This window comes from Pristiophorus japonicus, chromosome 4, assembly GCF_044704955.1.
Source record: "Pristiophorus japonicus isolate sPriJap1 chromosome 4, sPriJap1.hap1, whole genome shotgun sequence".
In the NCBI taxonomy this organism is placed as follows: Eukaryota; Metazoa; Chordata; class Chondrichthyes; family Pristiophoridae; genus Pristiophorus; species Pristiophorus japonicus.
In genome coordinates, this window is record NC_091980.1 from 219,574,421 (window position 1) to 219,601,918 (window position 27,498).

Consider the following 27,498-nt stretch of genomic DNA (forward strand, 5'->3'; position numbering starts at 1 on the left):
TTACATCTGCATTTCTGGTCAGGCTATCGAGGTAGGTTTATTCATCAGTCAATGGGATCTGATGTGGGGAATAATTGAATTTCAGTACTATATATGAGATACCAAAAAGAGAGAAAAGATAAACCTGGAACATTACTGAAAAGTAAACCTTGGCAGTAGAGGATAAACACAAACTGGTGGAAGGGAAGTAAAAAATAGCTTCAGAAAATTCTTCATACAAGGAGAAATGGACTGTCGATTAGAGAGTGAAGACGAAAGCAAAGCAGTTTAAGAGAGTTAGATTTTCTGGTCCAGGGACTGTTGTTGAGATGGATGAGCTAATGACCTTTCTCATCCACTGATCTTCCTGATCATTTACAACTAGGAAGATCACAGTGACAGCACTGAATGGCACTACATGGCTAGGAAAGATAATTAAACAGAAAGATCAGTTAGTTGTACATCCTAAATCAAGAGAATCCACATACGGAACCACTGAGGAGAGCAAAAATGAATGCACTAAATTTAGGAATTGTGATTATGTACTAATGCAACAGTTCCAAGAAGATGCCTCGCTTCTTTACAATAACTGATTCATGGCATAGCAATATGCTCCACTGAATACAGGAATGCTGCAACTTCTTTGCAATTACCTATCAGCTCTTGCTTTGCTTTGATTTCATCGGACAACTTGCTGTGAATCTGATTTCTTTCTTCTTCTACTGACTTCAAGCCAGCATTTAACTAATAAAAAAAAGATTTTAAAGAATTTAAAAACGAGATTCAAAAACATCACATCAGCTTTTTGTATTACAATGGATTTTTAAAAGGATTTTTAAGAGAAGTTACTAATTTCATGTTAATAGATATTATTACTCATTAAAATGGAGAGAATTATCATTCTCATAGGCACAATGGGCTGAATAGTTTCCTTTTGTGCTGTATCTTTCTAGGAATTAAACTGCCACCACTTGGTAGTGCGGCAATGCATGTAATGCCATCATAAAATAGAACATAAGTTGGAAACAGGAGTAAGCCATTCAGCCCCTCATGTATTGATCATGGCTGATCTGTATCCCAACTCCATTTACACACCTTGGTTCCATATCCTATAATACCCTTACCAACAAAAATCTTATCAATCTCAGTTTTGACATTTTAAATTGATCTAGCCTCAACAACTTTTTTGAGGGGTTGGGTGGGGATAGGGAGAGGTCCAGATTTCCATTACCTTTTGTGTGAAGATGTGCTTCCAGATATCACCCCTGAATGGCCTAGCTCGCTTAATCATCTTTCCTAGCCATGTGGTGTTCTGCACCACTCTTCCAGCCCACCCCCACCCAACACCAGAGGAAATAGTTTCTATCTACCCTATCAAATCCTTTAATCATCTTAAACACCGCAATTAGATCATCCCTTAATCTTCTACACTCAAGGGAATACAAGCCTAGTCTATGCAACCTGTTATTAAATGGAATAGTTTCAGAACAGATCTGGCAGCTCAAATGAAGTGCTGTGGACCATCAGCAGCAGCAGAATCGTATTCCACCACAATATGTAACCTCATGGCCCAGTATTTCCCTCACTCTACCATTACCATCAAGCCAGGTGGCCAACCCTGGTTCAAATGAGGAGTATAGAAGAGTATGCCAGAGCAGCACCAGGTGTACCAGAAACTGAGGTGCAAATCTGGTGATGCTACAACATCAGACTACATGCATGCTAAACAGCAGAAGGAGATGTTATAGACAGAGCTATGCTATCCCACAACCAACAGATCAGATCAAAGCTCTGCAGCCCTACCACATCCAGCTGTGAATGGTGGTGGACAATTAAGCAACTAACGGGAGGAGGAGGCTCGATAAACAACATCATCATAGAAACATAGAAAATAGGTGCAGGAGTAGGCCATTCGGCCCTTCGAGCCTGCATCACCATTCAATAAGATCATGGCTGATCATTCACCTCAGTACCCCTTTCCTGCTTTCTCTCCATACCCTTGATTCCTTTAGCCGTAAGGACCATATCTTAACTCCCTCTTGAATATATCTAACGAACTGGCCTCAACAACTTTCTGTTGGAGAGAATTCCACACGTTAACAACTCTGAGTGAAGAAGTTTCTCCTCAGCTCGGTTCTAAATGGCTTAACCCTCGTCCTTATACTGTGACCCCTGGTTCTGGACTTCCCCAACATCGGGAACATTCTTCCTGCATCTAACCTGTCCAGTCCCGTCAGAATTTTATATGTTTCTATGAGATCCCCGCTCATTCTTCAAAACTCCAGTGAATACAGGCCCAGTCGATCCAGTCTCTCCTCATATGTAGGCAGTGGAGTCATGTATGTGAGTGCAAAAGACAAGGCTGAAGCATTTGCAAAGATCTTGAATCAGAAATGCTGAATGGATAATTCATCTCAACCTCCTACTGAGGTCCCCACCATCACAGAGGCCAGTCTTCAGCCAATTCGATTCACTCCATGTGATATCAAGAAATGGCTGAGAACACTGGACACAGCAAAGGCTATGGGCCCCAATAACATCGCAGTTGCAGTGCTGAAGACTTGTTCTCCAGAACTAGCCGTCCCTCTAGCCAAGCTGTTCCAGTACAGCTACAACACTGGCGCATACCCGACAACAGAGAATTGCCCAGGTAAGTCCTGTCCAGAAAAAGCAGGACAAATCTAATCCAGCCAATTACCGCCCTATCAGCCTACTCTCAAACATCAGCAAAGTGATGTAAGGTGTCGTCAACAGTACTATCAAGTCGCACTTACTAATAACTGTTCACCAATGCTCAATTTGGGTTCCACCAGGACCACTCGGTTCCATACCTCATTTCAACCTTGGTCCAAACATGGACAAAGGAGCTAAATTCCAGAGGTGAGGCCCTTGACATCATAGAATCATAGAAATTTACAGCATGGACGGAGGCTATTTCGGCCCATCGTGTCCGCGCCGGCCAACAAGAGCTATCCAGCCTAATCCCACTTTCCAGCTCTTGGTCCGTAGCCCTGTAGGTTACGGCACTTCAAGTGCACGTCCAGGTACTTTTTAAACGTGGTGAGGGTTTCTGCCTCAACCACCTTTTCAGGCAGTGAGTTCCAGACCTCCACCACCCTCTGGATGAAAAAAAATCCCCTCAAATCTTCTACCAATTACTTTAAATCTATGCCCTCTGGTTGTTGACCCCTCTGCTAAAGGAAATAGATAGATCCCATTAACTCTATCTAAGCCCCTCATAATTTTATACACCTCAATAAGGTCTCCCTTCAGCCTCCTCTGTTCCAAAGAAATCAAACACAGCCTAACCAATCTTTCCCCATAGTTAATATTCTCCAGTCCAGGCAACATCCTCGTAAATCTCTTCTATACCTTCTTTAGTGCAATCACATCTTTCCTGTAATGTCACCAGAACTGCACACAGTACTCTAGCTGTGGCATAATTAGTATTTTATACAGTTTATACAACCTACCTGCTCTTCTAACATATGCATCAGCTAATAAAGGCAAGTATTCCGTATGCCTTCTTAACCACCCTATCTACCTGGCCTACTGCAGGACATTCTGAAATGGGAGGGAGAACAGCCAGTTGTCGTGGTGCACATTGGTACCAACGACATAGGTAAAAAAAGGGATGAGGTCCTACGAAACGAATTTAAGGAGCTAGGAGCTAAATTAAAAAGTAGGACCTCAAAAGTAGTAATCTCGGGATTGCTACCAGTGCCACGTGATAGTCAGAGTAGGAATCGCAGGATAGCGCAGATGAATACGTGGCTTGAGCAGTGGTGCAGCAGGGAGGGATTCAAATTCCTGGGGCATTGGGACCGGTTCTGGGGGAGGTGGGACCAGTACAAACCGGACGGTCTGCACCTGGGCAGGACTGGAACCAATGTCCTAGGGGGAGTGTTTGCTAGTGCTGTTGGGGAGGATTTAAACTAATATGGCAGGGGGATGGGAACCAATGCAGGGAGACAGAGGGAAACAAAAAGGAGACAAAAGCAAAAGACAGAAAGGAGATGAGGAAAAGTGGAGGGCAGAGAAACCCAAGGCAAAGAACAAAAAGGGCCACTGTACAGCAAAATTCTAAAAGGACAAAGGGTGTTAATAAAACAAGCCTGAAGGCTTTGTGTCTTAATGCAAGGAGTATCCGCAATAAGGTGGATGAATTAATTGTGCAAATAGATGTTAACAAATATGATGTGATTGGGATTACGGAGACGTGGCTCCAGGATGATCAGGGCTGGGAACTCAACATTCAGGGGTATTCAACATTCAGGAAGGATAGAATAAAAGGAAAAGGAGGTGGGGTAGCATTGCTGGTTAAAGAGGAGATTAATGCAATAGTTAGGAAAGACATTAGCTTGGATGATGTGGAATCTATATGGGTAGAGCTGCAGAACACCAAAGGGCAAAAAACGTTAGTAGGAGTTGTGTACAGACCTCCAAACAGTAATAGGGATGTTGGGGAGGGCATCAAACAGGAAATTAGGGGTGCATGCAATAAAGGTGTAGCAGTTATAATGGGTGACTTTAATATGCACATAGATTGGGCTAGCCAAACTGGAAGCAATACGGTGGAGGAGGATTTCCTGGAGTGCATAAGGGATGGTTTTCTAGACCAATATGTTGAGGAACCAACTAGGGGGGAGGCCATCTTAGACTGGGTGTTGTGTAATGAGAGAGGATTAATTAGCAATCTCATTGTGCGAGGCCCCTTGGGGAAGAGTGACCATAATATGGTGGAATTCTGCATTAGGATGGAGAATGAAACAGTAATTTCAGAGACCATGGTCCAGAACTTAAAGAAGGGTAACTTTGAAGGTATGAGGCGTGAATTGGCTAGGATAGATTGGCGAATGATACTTAGGGGGTTGACTGTGGATGGGCAATGGCAGACATTTAGAGACCGCATGGATGAAGTACAACAATTGTACATTCCTGTCTGGCGTAAAAATAAAAAGGGGAAGGTGGCTCAACCGTGGCTATCTAGGGAAATCAGGGATAGTATTAAAGCCAAGGAAGTGGCATACAAATTGGCCAGAAATAGCAGCGAACCTGGGGACTGGGAGAAATTTAGAACTCAGCAGAGGAGGACAAAGGGTTTGATTAGGACAGGGAAAATGGAGTACGAGAAGAAGCTTGCAGGGAACATTAAGGCGGATTGCAAAAGTTTCTATAGGTATGTAAAGAGAAAAAGGTTGGTGAAGACAAACGTAGGTCCCCTGCAGTCAGAATCAGGGGAAGTCATAACGGGGAACAAAGAAATGGCGGACCAATTGAACAAGTACTTTGGTTCGGTATTCACTAAGGAGGATACAAACAACCTTCCGGATATAAAAGGGGTCAGAGGGTCTAGTAAGGAAGAGGAACTGAGGGAAATCTTTATTAGTCGGGAAATTGTGTTGGGGAAATTGATGGGATTGAAGGCCGATAAATCCCCAGGGCCTGATGGACTGCATCCCAGAGTACTTAAGGAGGTGGCCTTGGAAATAGCGGATGCATTGACAGTCATTTTCCAACATTCCATTGACTCTGGATCAGTTCCTATGGAGTGGAGGGTAGCCAATGTAACCCCACTTTTTAAAAAAGGAGGGAGAGAGAAAACAGGGAATTATAGACCGGTCTGCCTGACCTCAGTAGTGGGTAAAATGATGGAATCAATTATTAAGGATGTCATAGCAGTGCATCTGGAAAATGGTGACATGATAGGTCCAAGTCAGCATGGATTTGTGAAAGGGAAATCATGCTTGACAAATCTTCTGGAATTTTTTGAGGATGTTTCCAGTAAAGTGGACAAAGGAGAACCAGTTGATGTGGTATATTTGGACTTTCAGAAGGCTTTCGACAAGGTCCCACACAAGAGATTAATGTGCAAAGTTAAAGCACATGGGATTGGGGGTAGTGTGCTGACGTGGATTGAGAACTGGTTGTCAGACAGGAAGCAAAGAGTAGGAGTAAACGGGTACTTTTCAGAATGGCAGGCAGTGACTAGTGGAGTGCCGCAAGGTTCTGTGCTGGGGCCCCAGCTGTTTACATTGTACATTAATGATTTAGACGAGGGGATTAAATGCAGTATCTCCAAATTTGCGGATGATACTAAGTTGGGTGGCAGTGTGAGCTGCGAGGAGGATGCTATTAGGCTGCAGAGTGACTTGGATAGGTTAGGTGAGTGGGCAAATGCATGGCAGATGAAGTATAATGTGGATAAATGTGAGGTTATCCACTTTGGTGGTAAAAACAGAGAGACAGACTATTATCTGAATGGTGACAGATTAGGAAAAGGGAAGGTGCAACGAGACCTGGGTGTCATGGTACATCAGTCATTGAAGGTTGGCATGCAGGTACAGCAGGCGGTTAAGAAAGCAAATGGCATGTTGGCCTTCATAGCGAGGGGATTTGAATACAGGGGCAGGGAGGTGTTGCTACAGTTGTACAGGGCCTTGGTGAGGCCACACCTGGAGTATTGTGTACAGTTTTGGTCTCCTAACTTGAGGAAGGACATTCTTGCTATTGAGGGAGTGCAGCGAAGGTTCACCAGACTGATTCCCGGGATGGCGGGACTGACCTATCAAGAAAGATTGGATCAACTGGGCTTGTATTCACTGGAGTTCAGAAGAATGAGAGGGGACCTCATAGAAACGTTTAAAATTCTGACGGGTTTAGACAGGTTAGATGCAGAAAGAATGTTCCCAATGTTGGGGAAGTCCAGAACCAGGGGTCACAGTCTGAGGATAAGGGGTAAGCCATTTAGGACCGAGATGAGGAGAAACTTCTTCACCCAGAGAGTGGTGAACCTGTGGAATTCTCTACCACAGAAAGTAGTTGAGGCCAATTCACTAAATATATTCAAAAGGGAGTTAGATGAAGTCCTTACTACTCGGGGGATCAAGGGTTATGGCGAGAAAGCAGGAAGGGGGTACTGAAGTTTCATGTTCAGCCATGAACTCATTGAATGGCGGTGCAGGCTAGAAGGGCTGAATGGCCTGCTCCTGCACCTATTTTCTATGTTTCTATGTTTCTACCTTCAGGGATCTATGGACCTGCACTCCAAGGTCACTTTGTTCCTCTACACTTCTCAATGTCCTACCATTTAATGTGTATTCCCTTGCCTTGTTAGCCCTCCCCGAATGCATTACCTCACACATCTCCAGATTGAATTACATTTGCCACTGTTCTGCCCACCTGACCAGTTAATTGATATCTTCCTGCAGTCTACAGCTTTCTTCTTCATTATCAACCACACAGCCGATTTTAGTATCGTCTGCAAACTTCTTAATCATACTCCTACATTCAAGTTTAAATCATTGACATATACCACATAAAGCAAGGGACCTAGTACTGAGCCCTGCAGAACCCCATTGGAAACAGTCTTCCAGTCACAAAAACACCCATCAACCATTACTTTTGGCTTCCTGTTTTGCCCTGGATCCCATGGGCTTTTACTTTCGTGACCAGTCTGCCATGTGGGACCTTATCAAAAACCTTGATAAATCCATATACACTACATCAAATGCATTACCCTCATCGACCCTCCATGATACCTGCTCAAAAAATTCAATCAAGTTAGTCAGCTGTGACCTTCCCTTAACAAATCCATGCTGATTAAACCGTGTCTTTCTAAATGAAGATTTATCCTATCCCTCAGAATTTGTTCCAATAATTTTCCCACCACCGAGGTTAGGCTGACTGGCCTGTAATTACTCAGTCTATCCCTTTCTACCTTTTTAAACAAAGGTACCACATTAGCAGTCCTCCAGTACCACACCTGTAGGCTGAGAGGATTGGAAAATGGTCAGAGGCACTGCTATTTCCTCTTTTGCTTCTCTTAACAGCCTGGGATACATTTCATCCAGGCCTGGGGATTTATCCACTTTCAAAGCTGCTAAACCCCTTAATACTTCCTCTCTCACTATGTTTATTTCATCTAAAATTTCACAATCCTCCTCCCTGATTGCAATGTCTGCATCGCCCTTCTCTTTTGTGAAAACAGACGCAAAGTATTCATTATGAACCATTACCACGTCTTCCGCCTCCACACACAGATTACCTTTATGGTCTCTAATAGGTCTTAATCTTTCTTTAGTTATTCTCTTGCTCTTAAAGTAATTATAAACATCTATGGGTTTTCCTTGTCAAAATTTTTTCTCTCTTTGCTTTCCTAATTTCGTTTTTAATTTCATCCTTGCACTTTCTATACGCCTCTAGAGTTTCCGCAGTATTTGGCCCTTGGTATCTGTCATAAGCCCTTTTTTTCTTTATCCTACCCTGTATGTTCCTTGACATCCAGGCGGCTCTAGATTTGTTAGTTCCACCTTTTTTTTTAAGGGAACATACTTGCTCTGAACCCTTCGGATCTCCTGGATCAACTGGGCTTGTATTCACTGGAGTTCAGAAGAATGAGAGGGGACCTCATAGAAACGTTTAGAATTCTGACGGGTTTAGACAGGTTGGATGCAGGAAGAATGTTCCCAATGTTGGGGAAGTCCAGAACCAGGGGTCACAGTCTAAGGATAAGGGGTAAGCCATTTAGGACCGAGATGAGGAGAAACTTCTTCACCCAGAGAGTGGTGAACCTGTGGAATTCTCTATCACAGAAAGTAGTTGAGGCCAATTCACTAAATATATTCAAAAGGGAGTTAGATGAAGTCCTTACTACTAGGGGGATCAAGGGGTATGGCGAGAAAGCAGGAAGGGGGTACTGAATTTGCATGTTCAGCCATTAACTCATTGAATGGCGGTGCAGGCTAGAAGGGCCGAATGGCCTACTCCTGCACCTATTTTCTATGTTTCTATGTTTCCTCCTTGAATGCCTCCCGCTGCTCTGACATTGAATTACCTTCAAGTATCTGTTTCCAGTCCACTACGGCTAAATCACCTCTCAGCTTATCAAAATTGGCTTTTTCTTAATTGAGAACTTTTATTCCTGGTCTATCTTTGTCCTTTTCCATAACTACCCTAAATCTAACTGAATTATGATCACTAGCACCAAAATGCTCTCCCACTGATACCCCTTCCACCTGCCCAGCTTCATTCCCTAAAACTATTGCCTGAACCGCCCCCTCCCTTGTTGGACTTGTTACATACTGGCTAAAAAAGTTCTCCTAAATGCATTTTAGGAATTCCACAACCTCTATACCTTTCACACTAATTTTATCCCAGTTAATATTAAGGTAGTTGAAATCCACTACTATTACTGCCCTATAGTTTTAGCACCTCAGAAATTTGCCTGCATATTTGCTCTTCTATCTCCCTCTGACTGTTTGGGGGTCTATAGTACACTCCCAGCAGTGTGATTGCCCCTTTTTTGTTCTTCAATTCCACCCATATGGCCTCATTTGATGATCCTTCCACATATCATCCCTCCTCACAGCTGTAATTGTTTCTTTAATCAATATTGCGACACCCCTCTTTTTTTTTTAACCCCCTAGGAATGTTGAGCTGCCAAACTTGCCCTTCTTTCAGCCATGTCTCAGTAATAGCTGTAATATCAAACTCCCAAGTGTCTATCTGTGCTCTCAGCTTATCTGCCTTATTGCCTATACTCCTTGTATTGACGTATATACCATTTAGCACTGCCAAACTTCCTTGTTGTCTATTCTCTAGCCCTTGTTTCCTGTCTTCCAAATTCACTTTCTACTTTTTTGCTTTCTAATTCCAGCTTTGTTTCTCTCCCTACTTAGTCTCAGGTTCCCAGCCCTCTGCCAAGCTAGTTTAAACCTTCCCCAACAGCACTAACAAGGCAGCATTTGACTGAGTGTAGCTCCAAAGAGCCCGAGTATAATTGTAATCAATGGGGATTAGGGGAAAGCTCTCCACTGGCTGGAGTCATACATAGTACAACGGAAGATGGTTATGGTTGTTGGAGGCCAATCATCTCAGCCCCAAAATATTACTGCAAAAGTTCCTCAGGGCAGTGTCCTAGGCCTAACCATCTTCAGCTGCTTCATCAATGAGATTTCCTCTACCGTTATGGGAGAAGTTGGAATTTTCGCTGATGACAGCACAGTGTTCAATGCCATTCGCAACTCCTCAGATAATGAAGCAGTTCACAACGGCACGCAGCAAGACCTGGACAATATCCAGGCTTAGGTTGATAAGTGGCAAGTAACATTTGAACCACACAAGTGCAAGACAATGACCATCTCCAACAAGAGAGAGGCTAACCACCTCCCCATGACATTCAATGGCATTACCATCATCAAATCCTCCACCATCAACATCCAGGGGGGGTCACCATTCACCAGAAACTTAACTGTACCAGCCACATAAATACTGTGGCTACAAGAGCAAATCAGTGGCTGGGTATTTTGCAGCAAGTGTTTCACCTCCTGGCTCCCCAACGCCTTTCCAACATCTACAAGGCACAAGTCAGGAATGTGATGGAATACTCTCCACTTGCCTGGATGAGTACAGCTACAACAATATTCAAGAAGCTCGAAACCATCCAGGACAAAGCAGTCTACTTGATTGACACCCCACCCAACACCGTAAACATTTATTCACTCCACCACCGGCGCAACGTGGCTGCAGTGTGTACTATCTATAAGATGTCCTGCAGCAACTCGACAAGGCTTCTTCGATAGCACTTCCCAAACTCGCAACCTCTACCACCTAGAAGGGCAACAGGCGCGTGGGAATACCATCACCTCCAAGTCACACACCATCCTGACCTGGAATTATATTGCCATTTGTTCATAGTCACTGGGTCAAAATCCTGCCTACCTAACAGCACTATGCTTCACCACATGGACTGCAGCGGTTCAAGAAAGCAGCTCACCACCAATGTTCCCTCTATTTTTTTTTTTGCGCGCAGTTCCTTTAACTGGCTGCACGACCCATTCAAATTTTCGTGCATGCGCGCTTTCTTTCATGTAAAAGCCGGTGAGCGGCCTGCGCGGGAACTCCAGACCCCTGTGTGGCCGCACAGCTTAGCCAGAACATTGCTCACCACCATCTTCTCAAGAGCAATTAGGGATGGGCAATAAATGCTATTTTTGCCAGCAATGGCCACATCCCGTGAATGTATAAATAAAAAGCAAAACAAAAAAAAACCTTTATCTCCGGTATCATTTTGGTGAATCTGTTCTGCACCCACTCCAAGGCCAATATATTCTTTGAGGTGTGGTGCCCAGAACTGAACACTGTACTCCAGATGCAGTCAAACCAGAGTTTTATACAACTGTAGCATAACCGCAGTACCCTTGAGATAAAGGCCAACATTCCATTAGCCGTTTCAATTTTTTTAATACTTTTCCACTAACTTTTAGTGATCTCTGTAAATGCCCCCTAAATCTCTCTGTCCCTCCACAGTTCCTAGCTTCTGATCATTTAGAAAAGATTTTGATCTGTCTTTCTTAGGTCCAAAATACATGACCTCACATTGAACTCCATCTGTCAGTTTTGCTCCTTTGGCTCGGCTTTCCTTTTTTGTTTGATTGTCTCTCTGAAGCACCTGGGGCATTCTTCTATGTTAAAAGTGCTTGATAAATAAAATGGGAAGAAAGAATCAGCCCTGCCATGCTGGGGATTATTTTTTATTTTGTTGCTAAAAAAAAAAATGGACGCAGCAGTGCGGCAGCACCCCAGCGTATTTGTATAAGCTGCAGTATACTGAAGAACCAGCAACGTAGTTGGCACCACCTGTTATTCAGTTTTCCCCTTGCATCACCTTCTCTCCAGCCGAGTGAACAACAAGGCATTAGAATAAGCTTGTATTTTGCCAATCATAACAGGCTTGTCACGTACGGCAATGCAAGTACCATTAAGTGGAGCTTCAAAAGGATAGAATTCTGCCCAGAAAACTCCGAAAGCAGGTAATATAACATTGAGATTATACTAGTAAACTGTGCCATGTAACTTACCTTAGCAACATAAATCAATTTTTCAATTTTTTGCTTCTGCCGTTCTTCTGACATTTCTGATATATGTATAAAAAAAATACTTTTTAGACAAAGAGGCAGGCTTCCTAAGACTCTGAAACTTAGGATACATAATAAGAGACATGAAGTTCAACACTGTTGTCACAATACAAGAACACACATACAAAGCATATGTGTGACAAATTATTAACAGCTACTTCACCAGAATTACTTTTTCCATGTCCTTCTAATGAGAACTCAGACAGTGTTCAAATAATACAAAAGGTGTGACCTCACCCTACAGAAATAATCTATATAGGAACCTACGCAGGAAGGAATTTGATAGCTTCAGGAAGTTATTCGAGGCATCACTGGTATTAAAATAAACTTATTAATTGATGCTGTAAGCCAATAATGCTGCCAGGAGAAATAAAACTATTGTACAAGTATTAATTCATGCTTTGAGACAGGGCTACCTTCAGTATATCTGGATGGGCTAGGGTTTAGTACTGGAGGGTCTTCTGAACAGACAAAACAATATTACAGATATCATTCATAACCCAAGAACAGCCAGCCTTTAACAATTTAAAGAAATTCTCTAGAATAAAAGCATATTATGTACTGCGACCATAAGAAGGTATATCAGCTTGGTAGCAACTCTGTGCAATCCTGCTGGTGCTCCATCATTTTGTAGCTGCAGAACTCACTGCAGAATTTCTCCGCTTCCCTTTTTTTTCACCTTCAGGTTTTCTCCATTATAACTGTATTGGATTGAATACCTAGTTATCTAAATCTCACATTAATTTTCTAATCCCCATTAATTTATGTCCCGTTGATTTCCATACATTTACACTTTGCACCTCTCCACACCTTGAAGACTTAATCTGCTCAATTAACCAATCCTAATGATCTTGGCTCTTTAACCAGCAGAAGTTCGGAAAGGAGACTCTCAGTCTCTGATGGGTTGCTCAACTTCTGTTTTAAATGTGCCAGTATTTATAAATTGTATCTCCTAGTACGGTACACACAACCTCAGCATTATATTTTCCTGTTTAAAATTACAACTATATGTCTAGTAGTTTGTTTAATGTGCTAATGAGTCAAAAACACACTGTTGATTGCTACACCAACTAGGTACTGCATCTGTCAACAAGTACTGGGTTCACCAGCACTTTTAACATACTGGAAAATGCAATGCTGTAATCTGAAATTGGAAACGTTCAGTTTGATAGAACTTTTAATACTTGGGGCTAGTATTTGCAAACAATCCGCCAGCGCCCGATTGCCACCTAAAAGACCGTCAAGATTCCCATCGCCGGGGAAAAATTGCCCCCCAAAAGAAAAAAATCCACCCAGCGAAAAAAATGGGCGATAATGAATAAATTTATTAAAATTTACACTGAGGCTGCGGGTTGGGCCTGGGAGGAGAAAAAACACAAAAAATATTTTTTCAAAAAACATAAAATAAAAAAAATATCATAAAAGCATTCTCGGGACCCTTTTCACTTAAATTACTGCAAGAGAATTTAAAAATAATTAGTAAAAAACCAATTACTTACCTTTTTCTTGCAAGGCTACTCACCTACTGCCCAGCTCCACTGATTCTCAAGGGCGTTTAAAAAAAAATACTTACCTACGGGTCACCGCTGAGCCAAAAATCGCGCCAAGGCGATCTGTGGACGGTGTACGGCGGCGGTCCGCTCCCCAGCAGTACTTCGAAACCGCCGGCGGAACTCAGCTGAGGAATTTCTCGGCGACCCGGTTCTTGCCCAAGATGGCTAATATCGCCGAGAAGCAGGGCGGTGAAACAGTGCAAATTCTAACCCTTGGGCTTTATTCACATATTAGAAGATACAATTATGTAAACACGGGCACTTTAAAACAAAAGAACACTAGTTTAGCTACCTGACAGTTGCCAGCTAGCTGTCTCACCTGGCTAGGTGAAAAGTTCAGGTAGTTAGGTAGTAAATATAACTTGAAACAGCTTAGCAGTGCATGGCAAATCAGCTGTTTTGAATATTTAATATGTAAACTTTTCTAAACAAAAAGCACACTTTTGCGTAATACATTTTAAAACATACTTATATTGAGATGTCCTTCATTCCTGGACAGACTTGTCACAGAATCTACATTATTGTATTGACCTTGAATTCTAGAGGCTATACCTCAGAGTCAAAAGGTTGAAGATGATAATCTAGTCTGACAGTATTCAAGGAATCTTTTATTCTCAGCAATGCCATCCTTTCATGACATGTTAAACTGAGGTTCTATCTGCATTTTGGTGGATCAAGTGGACATTAAAGAGTAGGAAGTTCTGTGGCCAACACTCCTACAACCAATACCATCAAAATGTCCATGTAATACAATATGTTATTGGATGTAGTCTGTAAACCTGATTCTGGCTGATCCAAAAGCAATTATGATTACTCACAGCCCATTTACTTGCTGTGGTGCAACAATCTGGCTCTCTGCTCAAAGGTTGGATATTCGTGCCATAAATTATTTACATACTGCCTCTGCCCAGACTTATGCTGAATAAGACGGAGCTAATCAGATGAGGTCTGATTGAAGAGGAAGACTTAGCTAATCAGATAAGGTCTGATTGAAGAGGTAAAGGCTGGATTTTCGAGGGGTTTGCGACCGGGTTTTCGCCGCGTTTTGACCCTCCGCGGTGAAAACCCGGTCGAGATCCTCGGTTCCTTGTTTGCGGCGGCGATAGGACATACCGCCGGGGAGGGCTGCGTTGGACGTATAACGATTGTGTTACCGTCCGAGTTTCGGCAGTTTCCCGACCCGTACGCCGCGCCCAGAACAAGTGGAGCCCTGCCAGCAGTGGTAAGTTAGAAAACCTGCAAAAAAAAGTTAAAGTTTTATTTTTTAATTTTTTTGTAGCGATTAGTTAGTTAAGGGTCTTGATAATGTTTTTGGAATGTTTTTTTGAATTTTTTTCCCCCTCCCAAGGCTTCTCTCGCAGCGCAAATGACCCCGCACTAAAGTTGGCAAAACTCGCGTTTTGCACCGCGAATAATCGTGGAACGTCTCCCTTTGCAACACGCCCCTGGCGCAGACCCCAAAGGCTGAAAGTTCGGCCTAAAATCGATAGCGCAGCGAAAACGGTAATTTTCATGTATCGCTTCCGTTTTCACCCCAAAACCCGAAAATCCAGCCCAATGTTCAGAAACAAAATAAATATATTTGTTTTAATATTAAGTCACCGATTCACTACCTGACTGCCCCCCATTTTCAGTTTTAATATCCATTTTGTCCCAGGTATTACCTTCTGCAGGATTATCCTCTTCAGCTGGATTCCACAATTTCATCTTTAAAAGGCAATCCGTCAGAGACTGGAAGTAAAGAAATTTAAAACTGAATATCTCTGAGTATTGATACACGTGCACTATTACTTTATTTCATAGGTACACAGTCTTACCTTCATCTCATTTACTTTACTTGCAAGAACTTTCCGCATATCCTTCTGAGATTTCGCACCTAATTTAATATGCTCAGTAAGCTCATTGTATCGTTCACCCCACACTTCCGATTCCTGCCACAGCTACGGAACAGTAAGGTCAAAATTAGGAGGAAGGATTGTAAAAGCATTATAGCCTTTTTATAAAACAGTATCATTCTTAGACACTCTTCCACATATTATCAGTACATTCAAAACATTTTATCTCGTGAAGAAATGTCCATGTAGTTATGAAATACAACACACGATTAGATTACCAGCTTGGTCCACCAGTCCAGAACTTCTCACACAACAAACTCTTTGAGGTCAGCTGAGGAAGCATGAAGCACTATGCGTAAAAAATATGATAGTGACTCATCTTGCAGGATAGATGGAGTCTCGGGTGGCAAAATGGGACTAAGAAGAAAAAAATATACAGCAGCATACTGTTGTTAAAGAAAGCTGAAAATAAAATTTAGTGATTTTGGTCATTCAAAGAAAGTATGCAGTGGACTGGTAGGCCACGGGTTACAACCATAATTGTACAAATTGAATTCCCAATCTTAGTCATGACATTTAGAGGAATTGTAGATTGGAAGCTAGGCACTATCCCATAGAGAGAGGGAGAAAAAAATCAGTAGTGAAGTCACCCTCAACATCTCCTAGCCACTAGGTACTGCACAATGTAGACAGCAGTCTGGGGAAAGGTTGGATTGGCTGCCATTTTGCATGGATTGTAGTTTATGGTACAAGATGGCCTAGAAAAAGACTGAAAATAAAAGACAATAAACGGAAAAAAAATAATATGAACACAAAGATTTTGATCAAGTTAAAATGAACTATATTTTAATTATACTTAATCTCATCTCCGGTGCCATTACATTATCACTTGCCAGAGCTCATTGCCACTCTGCATACTTACAATATCAGCAGGCATCTTTCAGAAAACAAAGATCAAATTGTCAATAGATTTTATACTGTGTAGGAGTTGATATAAAAGGTTTGGTGAGAAATATTTCAGTCACACCTGTTCTTTGCTTTGTTTTAGATGATAATTCTCCTCTTTTGCAGCTTGGAAGGATTTCTGATGTCTTGCATCATTAATCTGAATTCCTTTTAATTCATTTTTAGCCTTAAAATACAAACAAACATTGAGTTTTTTTGTCACACTGTAAACAAAACGGCAGTGTGTTTAATCACAAGTTGCACCCGTTACCTCCTCTATTTGGACTTTGAGATTCTGTGCTTCATCTTCCAGCGCACTTAAATTTGCTTGAATTTCTGTAATCTGCAAGGAGTAAAACTGCAATTAAACCTGCAATGACCTATATCTTTATTTTTCTTTACATATTTGACAACTTTTTGTACAGCTGTAAGCTAAACATAAAGGGGCAAAGTGTGTTAAAAAGACAAGCCTGAAGGCTCTGTGCCTTAATGCGAGGAGTATTCAGAATAAGGTGGACGAATTAACTGCGCAGATAGCAGTTAATGGATGTAAAATAATTGGCATCACGGAGACATGGCTCCAGGGTGACCAAGGCTGGGAACTCAACATCCAGGGGTATTCAACATTTAGGAAGGATAGGCAGAGAGGAAAAGGAAGCGGGGTGGCGTTACTGGTTAAATAGGAAATTAATGCAATAGTAAGGAAGGACATTGGTTTGGATGATGTGGAATCGGTAGGGTGGAGCTACGGAATACCAAAGGGCAGAAAACACTGGTGGGAGTTGTGTACAGACCACCAAACAGTAGTAGTGAGGTTGGGGACAGCATCAAACAAGAAATAAGGGATGTGTACAATAAAGGTACAGCAGTTATCATGGGCGACTTTAATTTACATATAGATTGGGCTAACCAAACTGGTAGCAATGCAGTGGAGGAGGATTTCCTGGAGTGTATTAGGGATGGTTTTCCTGACCAATATGCCGAGGAACCAACTAAAGAGCTGACCATCCTAGACTGGGTGATGTGTAATGAGAAGGGACTAATTAGCAATCTTGTTGTCCGGGGCCCCTTGTGGAAGAGTGACCATAATATGGTAGAATTCTTTATTAAGATGGAAAGTGACACAGTTAATTTAGAAACTAGGGTCCTGAACTTAAGGAAAGCTAACTTCGACGGCATGAGGCGTGAATTGGCTAGACTAGACTGGCAAATGATACTTAAAGGGTTGACGGTGGATAGGCAATGGCAAACATTTATAGATCACATGGATGAACTTCAACAATTGTACATCCCTGTCTGGAGTAAAAATAAAACAGGGAAAGTGGCTCAACTGTGGCTAACAAGGGAAATTAAGGATAGTGTTAGATCCAAGGAAGAGGCATATAAATTGGCCAAAAAAAGCAGCAAACCTGAGGACTGGGAGAAATTTAGAATTCAGCAGAGGAGGACAAAGGATTTGATTAGGATGGGGCAAATAGAGTACGAGAGGAAGCTTGCCGGGAACATAAAAACTGACCTCAAAAGCTTCTATAGATATATGAAGAGAAAATGATTAGTGAAGACAAACATAGGTCCCTTGCAGTTGGACTCAGGTGAATTTATAATGGGGAACAAAGAAATGGCAGACCAATTGAACAAATACTTTGGTTCTGTCTTCACGAAGGAAGACATAAATAACCTTCCGGATGTACTAGGGGACTGAGGGTCTAGAGAGAAGGAGGAACTGAAGGATATCCTTATTAGGCGGGAAATTGTGTTGGGGAAATTGATGGGATTGAAGGTCAATAAAATCCCGGGGCCTGATTATCTGCATCCCAGAGAACTTAAAGAAGTGGCCCTAGAAATAGTGGATGCATTGGTGATCATTTTCCAACAGTCTATCAACTCGGGAGTTCCTATGGACTGGAGGGTAGCTAATGTAACACCACTTTTTAAAAAAGGAGGGAGAGAGAAAACGGGTAATTATAGACCAGTTAGCCTGACATCGGTAGTGGGGAAAATGTTGGAATCAATTACTAAGGATGAAATAGCAGCGCATTTGGAAAGCAGTGACAGGATCGGTCCAAGTCAGCATGGATTTATGAAGGGGAAATCATCTGGAATTTTTTGAGAGTGTAACTAGTAGAGTGGACAAGGGAGAACCAGTGGATGTGGTGTATTTGGACTTTCAAAAGGCCTTTGACAAGGTCCCACATAAGAGATTGGTGTGCAAAATCAAAGCACATTGTATTGGGGGTAATGTACTGGCGTGGATAAAGAATTGGTTGGCAGACAGGAAGCAGAGTCGGGATAAACGGGTCCTTTTCGGAGTGGGAGGCAGTGAATGGTGGAGTGCCGCAGGGCTCAGTGCTGGGACCCCAGCACTTTACAATATACATTAATGATTTGGATGAAGGAATTGAATGTAATATCTCCAAGTTTGCAGATGACACTAAACTGGGTGGCGGTGTGAGCTGTGAGGAGGATGCTAAGAGGCTGCAGGGTGATTTGGACAGGTTAGGTGAGTGGGCAAATGCATGGCAGATGCAGTATAATGTGGATAAATGTGAGGTTATCCACTTTGGAGGCAATAACACGAAGGCAGAATATTATCTGAATGGCGTCAGATTAGGAAAAGGGGAGGTGACAATCAGTCATTGAAAGTTGACATGCAGGTACAGCAGGCGGTGAAAAAGGTAAATGGCATGTTGGCCTTCATAGCTAGGGGATTTGAGTATAGGAGCAGGGAGGTCTTACTGCAATTGTACAGGGCCTTCCTCACCTGGAATATTGTGTTCAGTTTTGGTCTCCTAATCTGAGGAAGGACGTTCTTGCTATTGAGGGAGTTCAGCGAAGGTTCACCAGACTGATTCCAGGGATGGCTAGACTGACGTATGAGGAGAGACTGGATCAACTGGGCCTTTATACACTGGAGTTTAGAAGGATGAGAAGGGATCTCATAGAAACGTATAAGATTCTGACGGGACGGGACAGGTTAGATGCGGGAAGAATGTTCCCGATGTTGGGGAAGTCCAGAACCAGGGGACATGGTCTTAGGATAAGGGGTAGGCCACTTAGGACTGAGATGAGGAGAATCTTCTTCACTCAGAGAGTTGTTAACCTGTGGAATTCCCTGCCACAGAGAGTTGTTGATGCCAGTTCATTGATATATTCAAGAGGGAGTTGGATATGGCCCTTATGGCTATGGGGATCAAGGGGTGTGGAGAGAAAGTAGGAAAGGGGTACTGAGGTGAATGATCAGCCATGATCTTATTGAATGGTGGTGCAGGCTCGAAGGGCCGAATGGCCTACTCCTGCACCTATTTTCTATGTTTCTATAATTAATAGTAGATTAAAACAAAAGTTGAATTGTGCAGTTATTACATACCAGATTAGAGTGTTGTGATCTTGTTTGTTTTTCTCCCTCTAAATCCTGTGTGAACTGATCAATGGCTTGTCGAAGAGTGCCATTTGACTTATCTAACTTGGCATATGTGTCCTAAAAAAAAGTTGTATATTATGAAACTGGTCTTAAACACCACCTCACCTGTACAGAATAGCCCATCAAAATAACACACTTAAAACCTTATTAGACCGCTTTATGTCACCATCTGAAAACAAGAATAAAGGCTTTTTATTTGGAACTAGAAATATAAAAAGATCCTAGTCAGATTAATCCCCTTAGTGCAGCAATCAGATTTCGATCTTCCTTCTTCCTTAACAAAAATAGCCAGCATATAAAGCTGGGCCTCTTCTATCTATACAAGCAGTAGGAAAATCATTCAAAACCTCTATATTAAAAATCTACAAAACATGATGTTTGTGTTCCTAATCTAATATTTTATATCACAAACTGATCACAGACTATTCACTTTGCATCTTTGTCTTTGATTATTGATGGTATGTGCTGAAATATATGATTCTAAGGGAAGGAAATCAGTTGATAATAACTGGTTAAGTAATGAAATGAAAAATACAAAGGAAAACCTCAATTTAAAAAAAACTAAGAGGGTGTGAAAATGCTAAATATGCAAAATAATTTAGTAGGTGTACTCCAAATTATGAAGACTATTCAGAATTTTTGGTTTCGAATATCATGGTGGCTGGCAGGTCGCAAACTGTCCTGTGTAAATCCTTCAATGATGCTGAAGGAAGATGGCAACTGTATCACTGATGAGTTAACTCTGACTTTGGTGACAGTTTGCTGGAAGGCATTAAGTGGAAGGTTGCATATGAGACAACGTATCATGTTTCATGTTTCAGTGCCTCCATGCCTGGGTTAGAGGGGCTAGCCTTGGATTAACTGGTTACCGTTTGATGGTTAATTACATGTAAATCTTTCTCCTTTTCTAATGGTCACTCATTTATTGTGTAAACCTTTCATACTTCTTATACCTTACATTCACACTAAGTTCCATTTGTATATTTACTTTAGTTTATCCATATTCTTTAAATTCTATCAATTGTCCTTTAACTGGTCAACTGGCCTAAATCTGTAGTATCAGCAAATCTATATTTGCATTCAGTCTGATTTGAACATGTCAATTTTCTTCTTCTTCATAAGTTAAGTCTTTTTTAATTATTAAATAAAGAAAGTAGATAATGACCAATCATATTTCCCAAACCCTATTTTGCCAAAAAAAATGTGCCCGGCACATTGCAGCAAAAACATATTGCAACAAAAAACAATCTCCAGGATTCAGTTCGCAATGATACTTTCTGTCCAGCCTAGACAAAGGAAAGAATTCAACAACCATGTTGCTTTAAATGTTGCAAATTCTCAGATGAGTGAATTATCATATAGTCCTAAATGTCAGGATGATTGCCTGCACAAATCTGCAATCCATTTACGGAACACCAATGCAGATGTCACCAATGCAATGCCTGGGCTTCCACAAACTCCAGATGTGCTTTAAAAGGAGCTTGAGCCCTGCTCCCAACCAGTTTGTATTTTTACTCCACCTCTACTTTCTCCCTCACACAACCGTCCCCTCTGCTTCTACATCTGCTCCCTCCCTTACAGGCCCACCCAGAGTACTCTTGCCAGACTCCTCTTGTCCTATTCCAGACACTCTAACACCCTAGGTCACAGGCAACAGTCAGCTTTAAAAAAACGTAAGTGTGGTGTAGCCCTGCCAGATACACAATCCCACTTCTTCGAAGCTGCAAGAGATCTGCTAGTTTTATAAATATATTAATCCTCCCATCATTGTTCCTGTAAAATGTAAACAGAAAGGAACGCAGAACCGATCCCTACAGAACTCCACTTGTCAGCAATTTTTTGGGTCACAGTACGAAACACTATTTCAAATCATCATCCCTCATCTTCACTTCTGGCAATCTTAACCAAATATTTTTCCCAAAACTCTATTTCATAGTATTCTTACCTGAAGATGCAAAGTCCTTGTTTCTGTCGATTCTTTTAAATCAGCAACATTCTTTACAGAAGTTTCAAATTCTTTGTACTAAAAATATGAGGACAAGTGTGCTAAATTATGGGTAAATAGATAGACCTTAATTTATTTTTATATCTATGGAAACATTCTGAGACAGCTCAAATCATTGCTGACTACTAAATTATGATAAACTAATTGAGTTAAAAATCCCATAGCGCTCCAATTATATGCAGCATTAAAAGGAAATGTTTAAACTGACTGGTAATACTATTTCTAAATATTATCTTTACAATAACAATCCTTATATCTGTTTTCATCCATATTGTGACCGTAGCCTATGTTATCAGAGTTGATCCAACTATGCTATAAGTACTGGAGGTACAATCATTAAAGCGCTATTAGACTTTCCATAAGGAAGCGTGTGTATAGATCACAACAAATATTATTAGATAAACTATAATAAGACAATTCATCTCTCACAAAAACTTACTAATTAGGCTTGTACTCAGCCTTTCTGGTTAGAAGATATTTCCACTGTTGCAGAGCAGCACAACAGCTCAGGGTGTAGAGTCACATGGATACTTGAAATGCCAACATAATAGGATAACAGATGGGACTTTGGTCTACAATGTTGCGCAACTGTCACTGAAAATACCTAACACAGCATCATCGCCTACAATCATAACAGGTATTGCACAGAATTCAATGACTCACCTAGCGATTTTAACATGTGCCTAACAGCACTCCCATGGCATTGCTCAATGCTTTTATAATTATGCTTCAAAATTAAACTTTTTAAAAAAAATGAAAAACAAATTAGGATGAGGAAAAATTATCTTGTCTCTCTCTGTCTGCCTTATGAGCAGTATAACTGACTCCTTTGCTTAATTAACACCTTGTGAGCTTCCAGATTTCTGATTCTGTACCAAACTGTTCATTATCTATACTGCTTGTTTCTGCAAATAACTATTTGTGAATAAAGCCGTTTAATCACCTAGCTACAAAAAGTGTCTGGTGTGGCTGACATTATTTATCTTCTGAAATGGCGTGAGACTAAACGAAATCCTGCGGAGTAGAAAATTTAAGGAAGAAGTGTTTCGCTCGTGATGTGTTATTTCCCGTATACCAAACATCCAAGGTTAAGCTTCAGATCATAGGGGTTCAATGGGCTTCCCTATGGAAGGTGCTTTTTGCACTGAGAACAAGTGTTGCGAGCAAGCCAAATCAAAAAATTGCTGCTTGCATTAAGATAATTTCTGATGGTACACTGTATTATGCAATAATAACAATTCAGCATGTGGTAACAAATAACAGGAAAAATGAAACAGCAGAAATTGCTGCACATACCTTTTGTGTGTAATCACTAAGTGTTTCAAGAACTTTGCACTTCTCCACAAGCAGTTGAGAAACTGTTTCTGCAAGTTGTTTCTCTCTTCCTAAGAAAATAACAATTCAAAATATAGAATCCTGGTTGACTTATCATATTGCAGTGCAAATTACCTGCCTAAGAATGTTACACATACCTGTACAAAAGTTAAGTGACTTACCCAAGTATCTTCTGCTTTTGATCTAAAAAGGAAGCAAACAGTAGCAGTTAATGTGTAGTTCAATGTAAGCATTAAATGAATGCCGTACTCTTTTATTCTAATGCATCAAAGACCGTCTTTTTGATGCATTGATTTTGTATTTAAGTCTCCCGCTATTGTGAAATAAGTAACTGCAACAAACAAACACACTTACTGCTTGGCAGGTCCTGTGCATAAACAGCAATGTGGTGACAATCCCCACCAGAGCTGGAATCAGGAACAACTCAGTGTAAGCACTGCGCAGGTTCAAAGTAGCTCCCGGATCTTCAGACAACATATCCATCACCTTCTGGAAGAACTGAGAAAAAAAATAATGGTATCACTCACAGTGGGGACAAGATTACATGCAGTAACAGCAGTAGTAATACTCAGAATGTGGGTAATATTACCAACAATAACAGTAGTTGTAATAGTCAAACCAAGGGTAATGTAAACAAAAGTAATAGCAGCGATGGGACCCAGAGTACAGGCAACATTACCAACAGTTACAACTGAGTAATATCTAAAGCGGGGCAATACTTCAAACATTGATAGAGGAGGAATATTACCAACAATACATGCACTTTGGCAGAAAAAAATCAAAGAGCAAGTTATTATTTAAATGGAGAAGGATTGCAAAGTGCCACAGTACAGCGGGACCTGGGGGTACTTGTGCATGAAACACAAAAGGATAGTATGCAGGTACAGCAAGTGACCAGGAAGGCAAATGGCATCTTATCTTTTATTGCAAAGGGGATGGAGTATAGAAACATAGAAAATAGGTGCAGGAGTAGGCCATTCGGCCCTTCGAGCCTGCACCGCCATTCACTAAGATCATGGCTGATCATTCCCTCAGTACCCCCTTCCTGCTTTCTCTCCATAACCCTTGATCCCCTTAGCCGTAAGGGCCATATCTAACTTATTCTTGAATATATCCAATGAACTGGCATCAACAACTCTCTGCGGCAGGGAATGCCACAGGTTAACAACTCTCTGAGTGAACAAGTTTCTCCTCATCTCAGTCCTAAATGGCCTACCCCTTATCCTAAGACTATGTCCCATGGTTCTGGACTTCCCCAACATCGGGAACATTCTTCCCGCATCTAACCTGTCCCATCCCGTCAGAATCTTATATGTTTCTATGAGATCCCCTCTCATCCTTCTAAACTCCAGTGAATAATGGCCCAGTTGATCCAGTCTCTCCTCATATGATAGTCCAGCCATCCCTGGAATCAGTCTGGTGAACCTTTGCTGCACTCCCTCAATAGCAAGAACGTCTTTCCTCAGATTAGGAGACCAAAACTGAACACAATATTCCAGGTGAGGCCTCACTAAGGCCCTGTACAACTGCAATAAGACCTCCCTGCTCCTATACTCAAATCCCCTAGCTATGAAGGCCAACATACCATTTGCCTGCTGTACCTGCATGCCAACTTTCAATGACTGATGAACCATGACACCCAAGTCTCGTTGCACCTCCCCTTTTCCTAATCTGCCGCCATCCAGATAATATTCTGCCTTCGTGTTTTTGCCCCCAAAATGGATAACCTCACATTTATCCACATTATACTGCATCTGCCATGCATCTGACCACTCACCTAAGCTATCCAAGTCACCCTGCAGACTCTTAGCGTTCTCCTCACAGCTCACACCGCCACCCAGTTTAGTGTCATCTGCAAACTTGGAGATATTACACTCAATTCCTTCATCTAAATCGCTAATGTATATTGTAAAGAGCTGGGGTCCCAGCACTGAGCCCTGCGGCACTCCACTAGTCACTGCCTGCCATTCTGAAAAGGATCAGTTTATCCCGACTCTCTGCTTCCTGCCTGCCAACCAGTTCTCTATTCACTTCAGTATATTACCCCCAATACCATGCGCTTTGATTTTGCACACCAATCTCTTGTGCGGGACCTTGTAAAAGCAGGAAAGTCTTACTACATAAGGTATTGGTGAGGTCACACCTGGAATACTGTGTGCAGTTTTGATTTCCATATTTACGAAAGGATATACTTGCTTTGGAGGCAGTTCAGAGAAGGTTCACTAGGTTGATTCTGGGGATGAGGGGGTTGACTTATGAGGAAAGGTTGAGTAGGTTGGGCCTCTACTCATTGGAATTCAGAAGAATGAGAGGTGATCTTATTGAAACGCATAAGATTATGACGGGGCTTGATAAGGTGGATGCAGAGAGGATGTTTCCACTGATGGGGGATGACTAGAACTAGAGGGCATGATTTTAGAATAAGGGGCCGCCCATTTAAAACAGAGATGAGGAGAAATTTCTTCTCTCAGAGGGTTGTAAATCCGTGGAATTCACTGCCTCAGTGAGCTGTGGAAGCTGGGACATTGAATAAATTTAAGAAATAGAGTTTCTTAAATGATAAAGGGACAAGGGGTTATGGGGAGTGGGCGGGGAAGTGGAGCCGAGTCCATGATCTTATTGAATGGCGGAGCAGGCTCGAGGGGCTGTATGGCCTACTCCTGCTCCTATTTCTTATGTTCTTATTACCAGTGGGTATCCCCAGGAGCAGTAATAATATGAACAGCACTAGTGGAGGTGATGGTAACAACAATACCAATGAGGTTAATGTAATCAAAGGTACCAGTGGAGGAGATATTACCAGCAGGGTTAATAATGCCAACAGTACTAGAGGGCTTGATATTACCAAAAAAACTTGGGGGTGCGGTAATATTACCAAAGATTAAAGGTAATTACTCAGACTGGCAAAAGGAGGGAAGTGGTGTTCCACAGTGTTTGGTGCTGGGACCACTATTATTCATAAATGATTTGGACTTGGGAAGTACAATTTCAAAATTTACGGACAATACCAAATTGGGGAATGTGGGTAATACAGAGGACTGCGACAAAATACAGGAAGACATTGGCCCTGAACATGCGGTCGGCTGCATAGCTAAGGAGTACGCCACCAACAACCGAATGAGATCCGCACTTACCTCGTGCGATCCCTCCTTCGAAGAGTTGCTTTATAATGGTGCGGAGTTGTGCGCAGTGTGGTGGCCCATGGATCCCGGGGCGCACCGCTATACGTGTGCGAACCTGGTATCACGCGGGGCGGTACTCCTTTCACTTCCTGACTCTTAGCCAATCGGAAAACAGAGGAGATTGTTGATCTGAGGTGGTGGTGTGAGAAAGAGGGGCTCTTTTTCATGGGACACTAGAACCAGTTCTGGGACAGGAAGGAGCTATACCGATGGGATGGGTTCCACCTGAACCGGGATGGGACCTGTGTCCTCGCGGAAAGGGTAAATAGGGAGGTGGCAAAGGCTTTCAATTAGCAAGATGGGGGAGGGATCTACAAGAAACGTAACCACCCTAAATATAAACAGAACAGGAAAATAGAACATAAGAAAGAATAAAGTAAGGGAGAACATTGATGGCAAGGGAATAAATAGAGTTACAGAACAGACATCTATAACATGGTCAAACAGAAAGTGAGAGGAAATCCTTTAAAAAATATGAGTTAAACTGTCTGTACAGCAATGCACACAGTGTCCGTAATAAACAGGGTAGCTGGAGGCAATCATGCGTTGAGGAACTAGACATAGTAGGGATTACGGAGAGATGCTACAGGACTGGGAATTAAATATTGCAGGGTATAACATATTTAGAAAAGATAGAGAGGGGAAAAAGGGGAGGTGGAGTAGCTGTATTTATTAGGGATAATATAATGGCAGTAGAAAAAAATAAATTATTTTATAGGCACATCAATAAAAAAGGAAGGTTGGGGTGGGAATAGGGCCATTAAGAAATAGATGGAATAATATCATAGGTAATAATAGAGAGATAGCAGAAATATTAAATAATTATTTTGCTTCAGTATTTACCAGGGAGATAGAACAGGTGAACATGACATTGGATGATGAGATTAGTAATGAGGTAAGTACATTTAAAATAAAAAGAGGGGATATATTAAATAAACTAATCAAACTCAAAGAGGATAAAACCTTTGGTCCAGATGGATTGCATCCACGCATTTTAAAAGAACCTAGGGAAGGGTTTAATTAAGAGGGGGAAAATAGAGTACGAAAGGAAGCTTGCAGGGAACATAAAAACTGACTGCAAAAGCTTCTATAAATATGTGAAGAGAAAAAAATTAGTTAAGACAAGCGTAGGTCCCTTGCTGTCGGATTCAGGTGAATTTATAATGGGGAACAAAGAAATGGCAGACCAATTGAACAAATACTTTGGTTCTGTCTTCACGAAGGAAGACACAAATAACCTTCCGAATGTACTAGGGGACAGTAGGTCTAGTGAGAAGGAGGGACTGAAGGATATCCTTATCAGGCGGGAAATTGTGTTCGGGAAA

The 27,498-nt window shown here is 41.7% G+C and overlaps 1 protein-coding gene across 2 annotated transcripts in view; it reads right to left on the reverse strand.

Moving 5' to 3' along the window:
- The window catches only part of mia2 (MIA SH3 domain ER export factor 2), a 57,819-nt gene that overhangs the window by 17,477 nt on the left and 12,844 nt on the right, over positions 1–27,498 (reverse strand). For both annotated transcript variants that reach the window (XM_070879124.1, XM_070879123.1), the window contains exons 2-12: positions 23,346–23,489; positions 23,153–23,174; positions 22,953–23,041; positions 21,597–21,674; positions 19,598–19,708; positions 16,502–16,573; positions 16,313–16,417; positions 15,268–15,390; positions 15,115–15,181; positions 11,841–11,896; positions 633–723 (exon numbers count right to left, since the gene is read on the reverse strand). In XM_070879124.1, coding sequence (XP_070735225.1) covers positions 633–723; positions 11,841–11,896; positions 15,115–15,181; positions 15,268–15,390; positions 16,313–16,417; positions 16,502–16,573; positions 19,598–19,708; positions 21,597–21,674; positions 22,953–23,041; positions 23,153–23,174; positions 23,346–23,474 — 943 coding nt within the window. In that variant the 5' untranslated portion in view covers positions 23,475–23,489. The remainder of the gene's footprint in view (positions 1–632; positions 724–11,840; positions 11,897–15,114; positions 15,182–15,267; positions 15,391–16,312; positions 16,418–16,501; positions 16,574–19,597; positions 19,709–21,596; positions 21,675–22,952; positions 23,042–23,152; positions 23,175–23,345; positions 23,490–27,498) is intronic.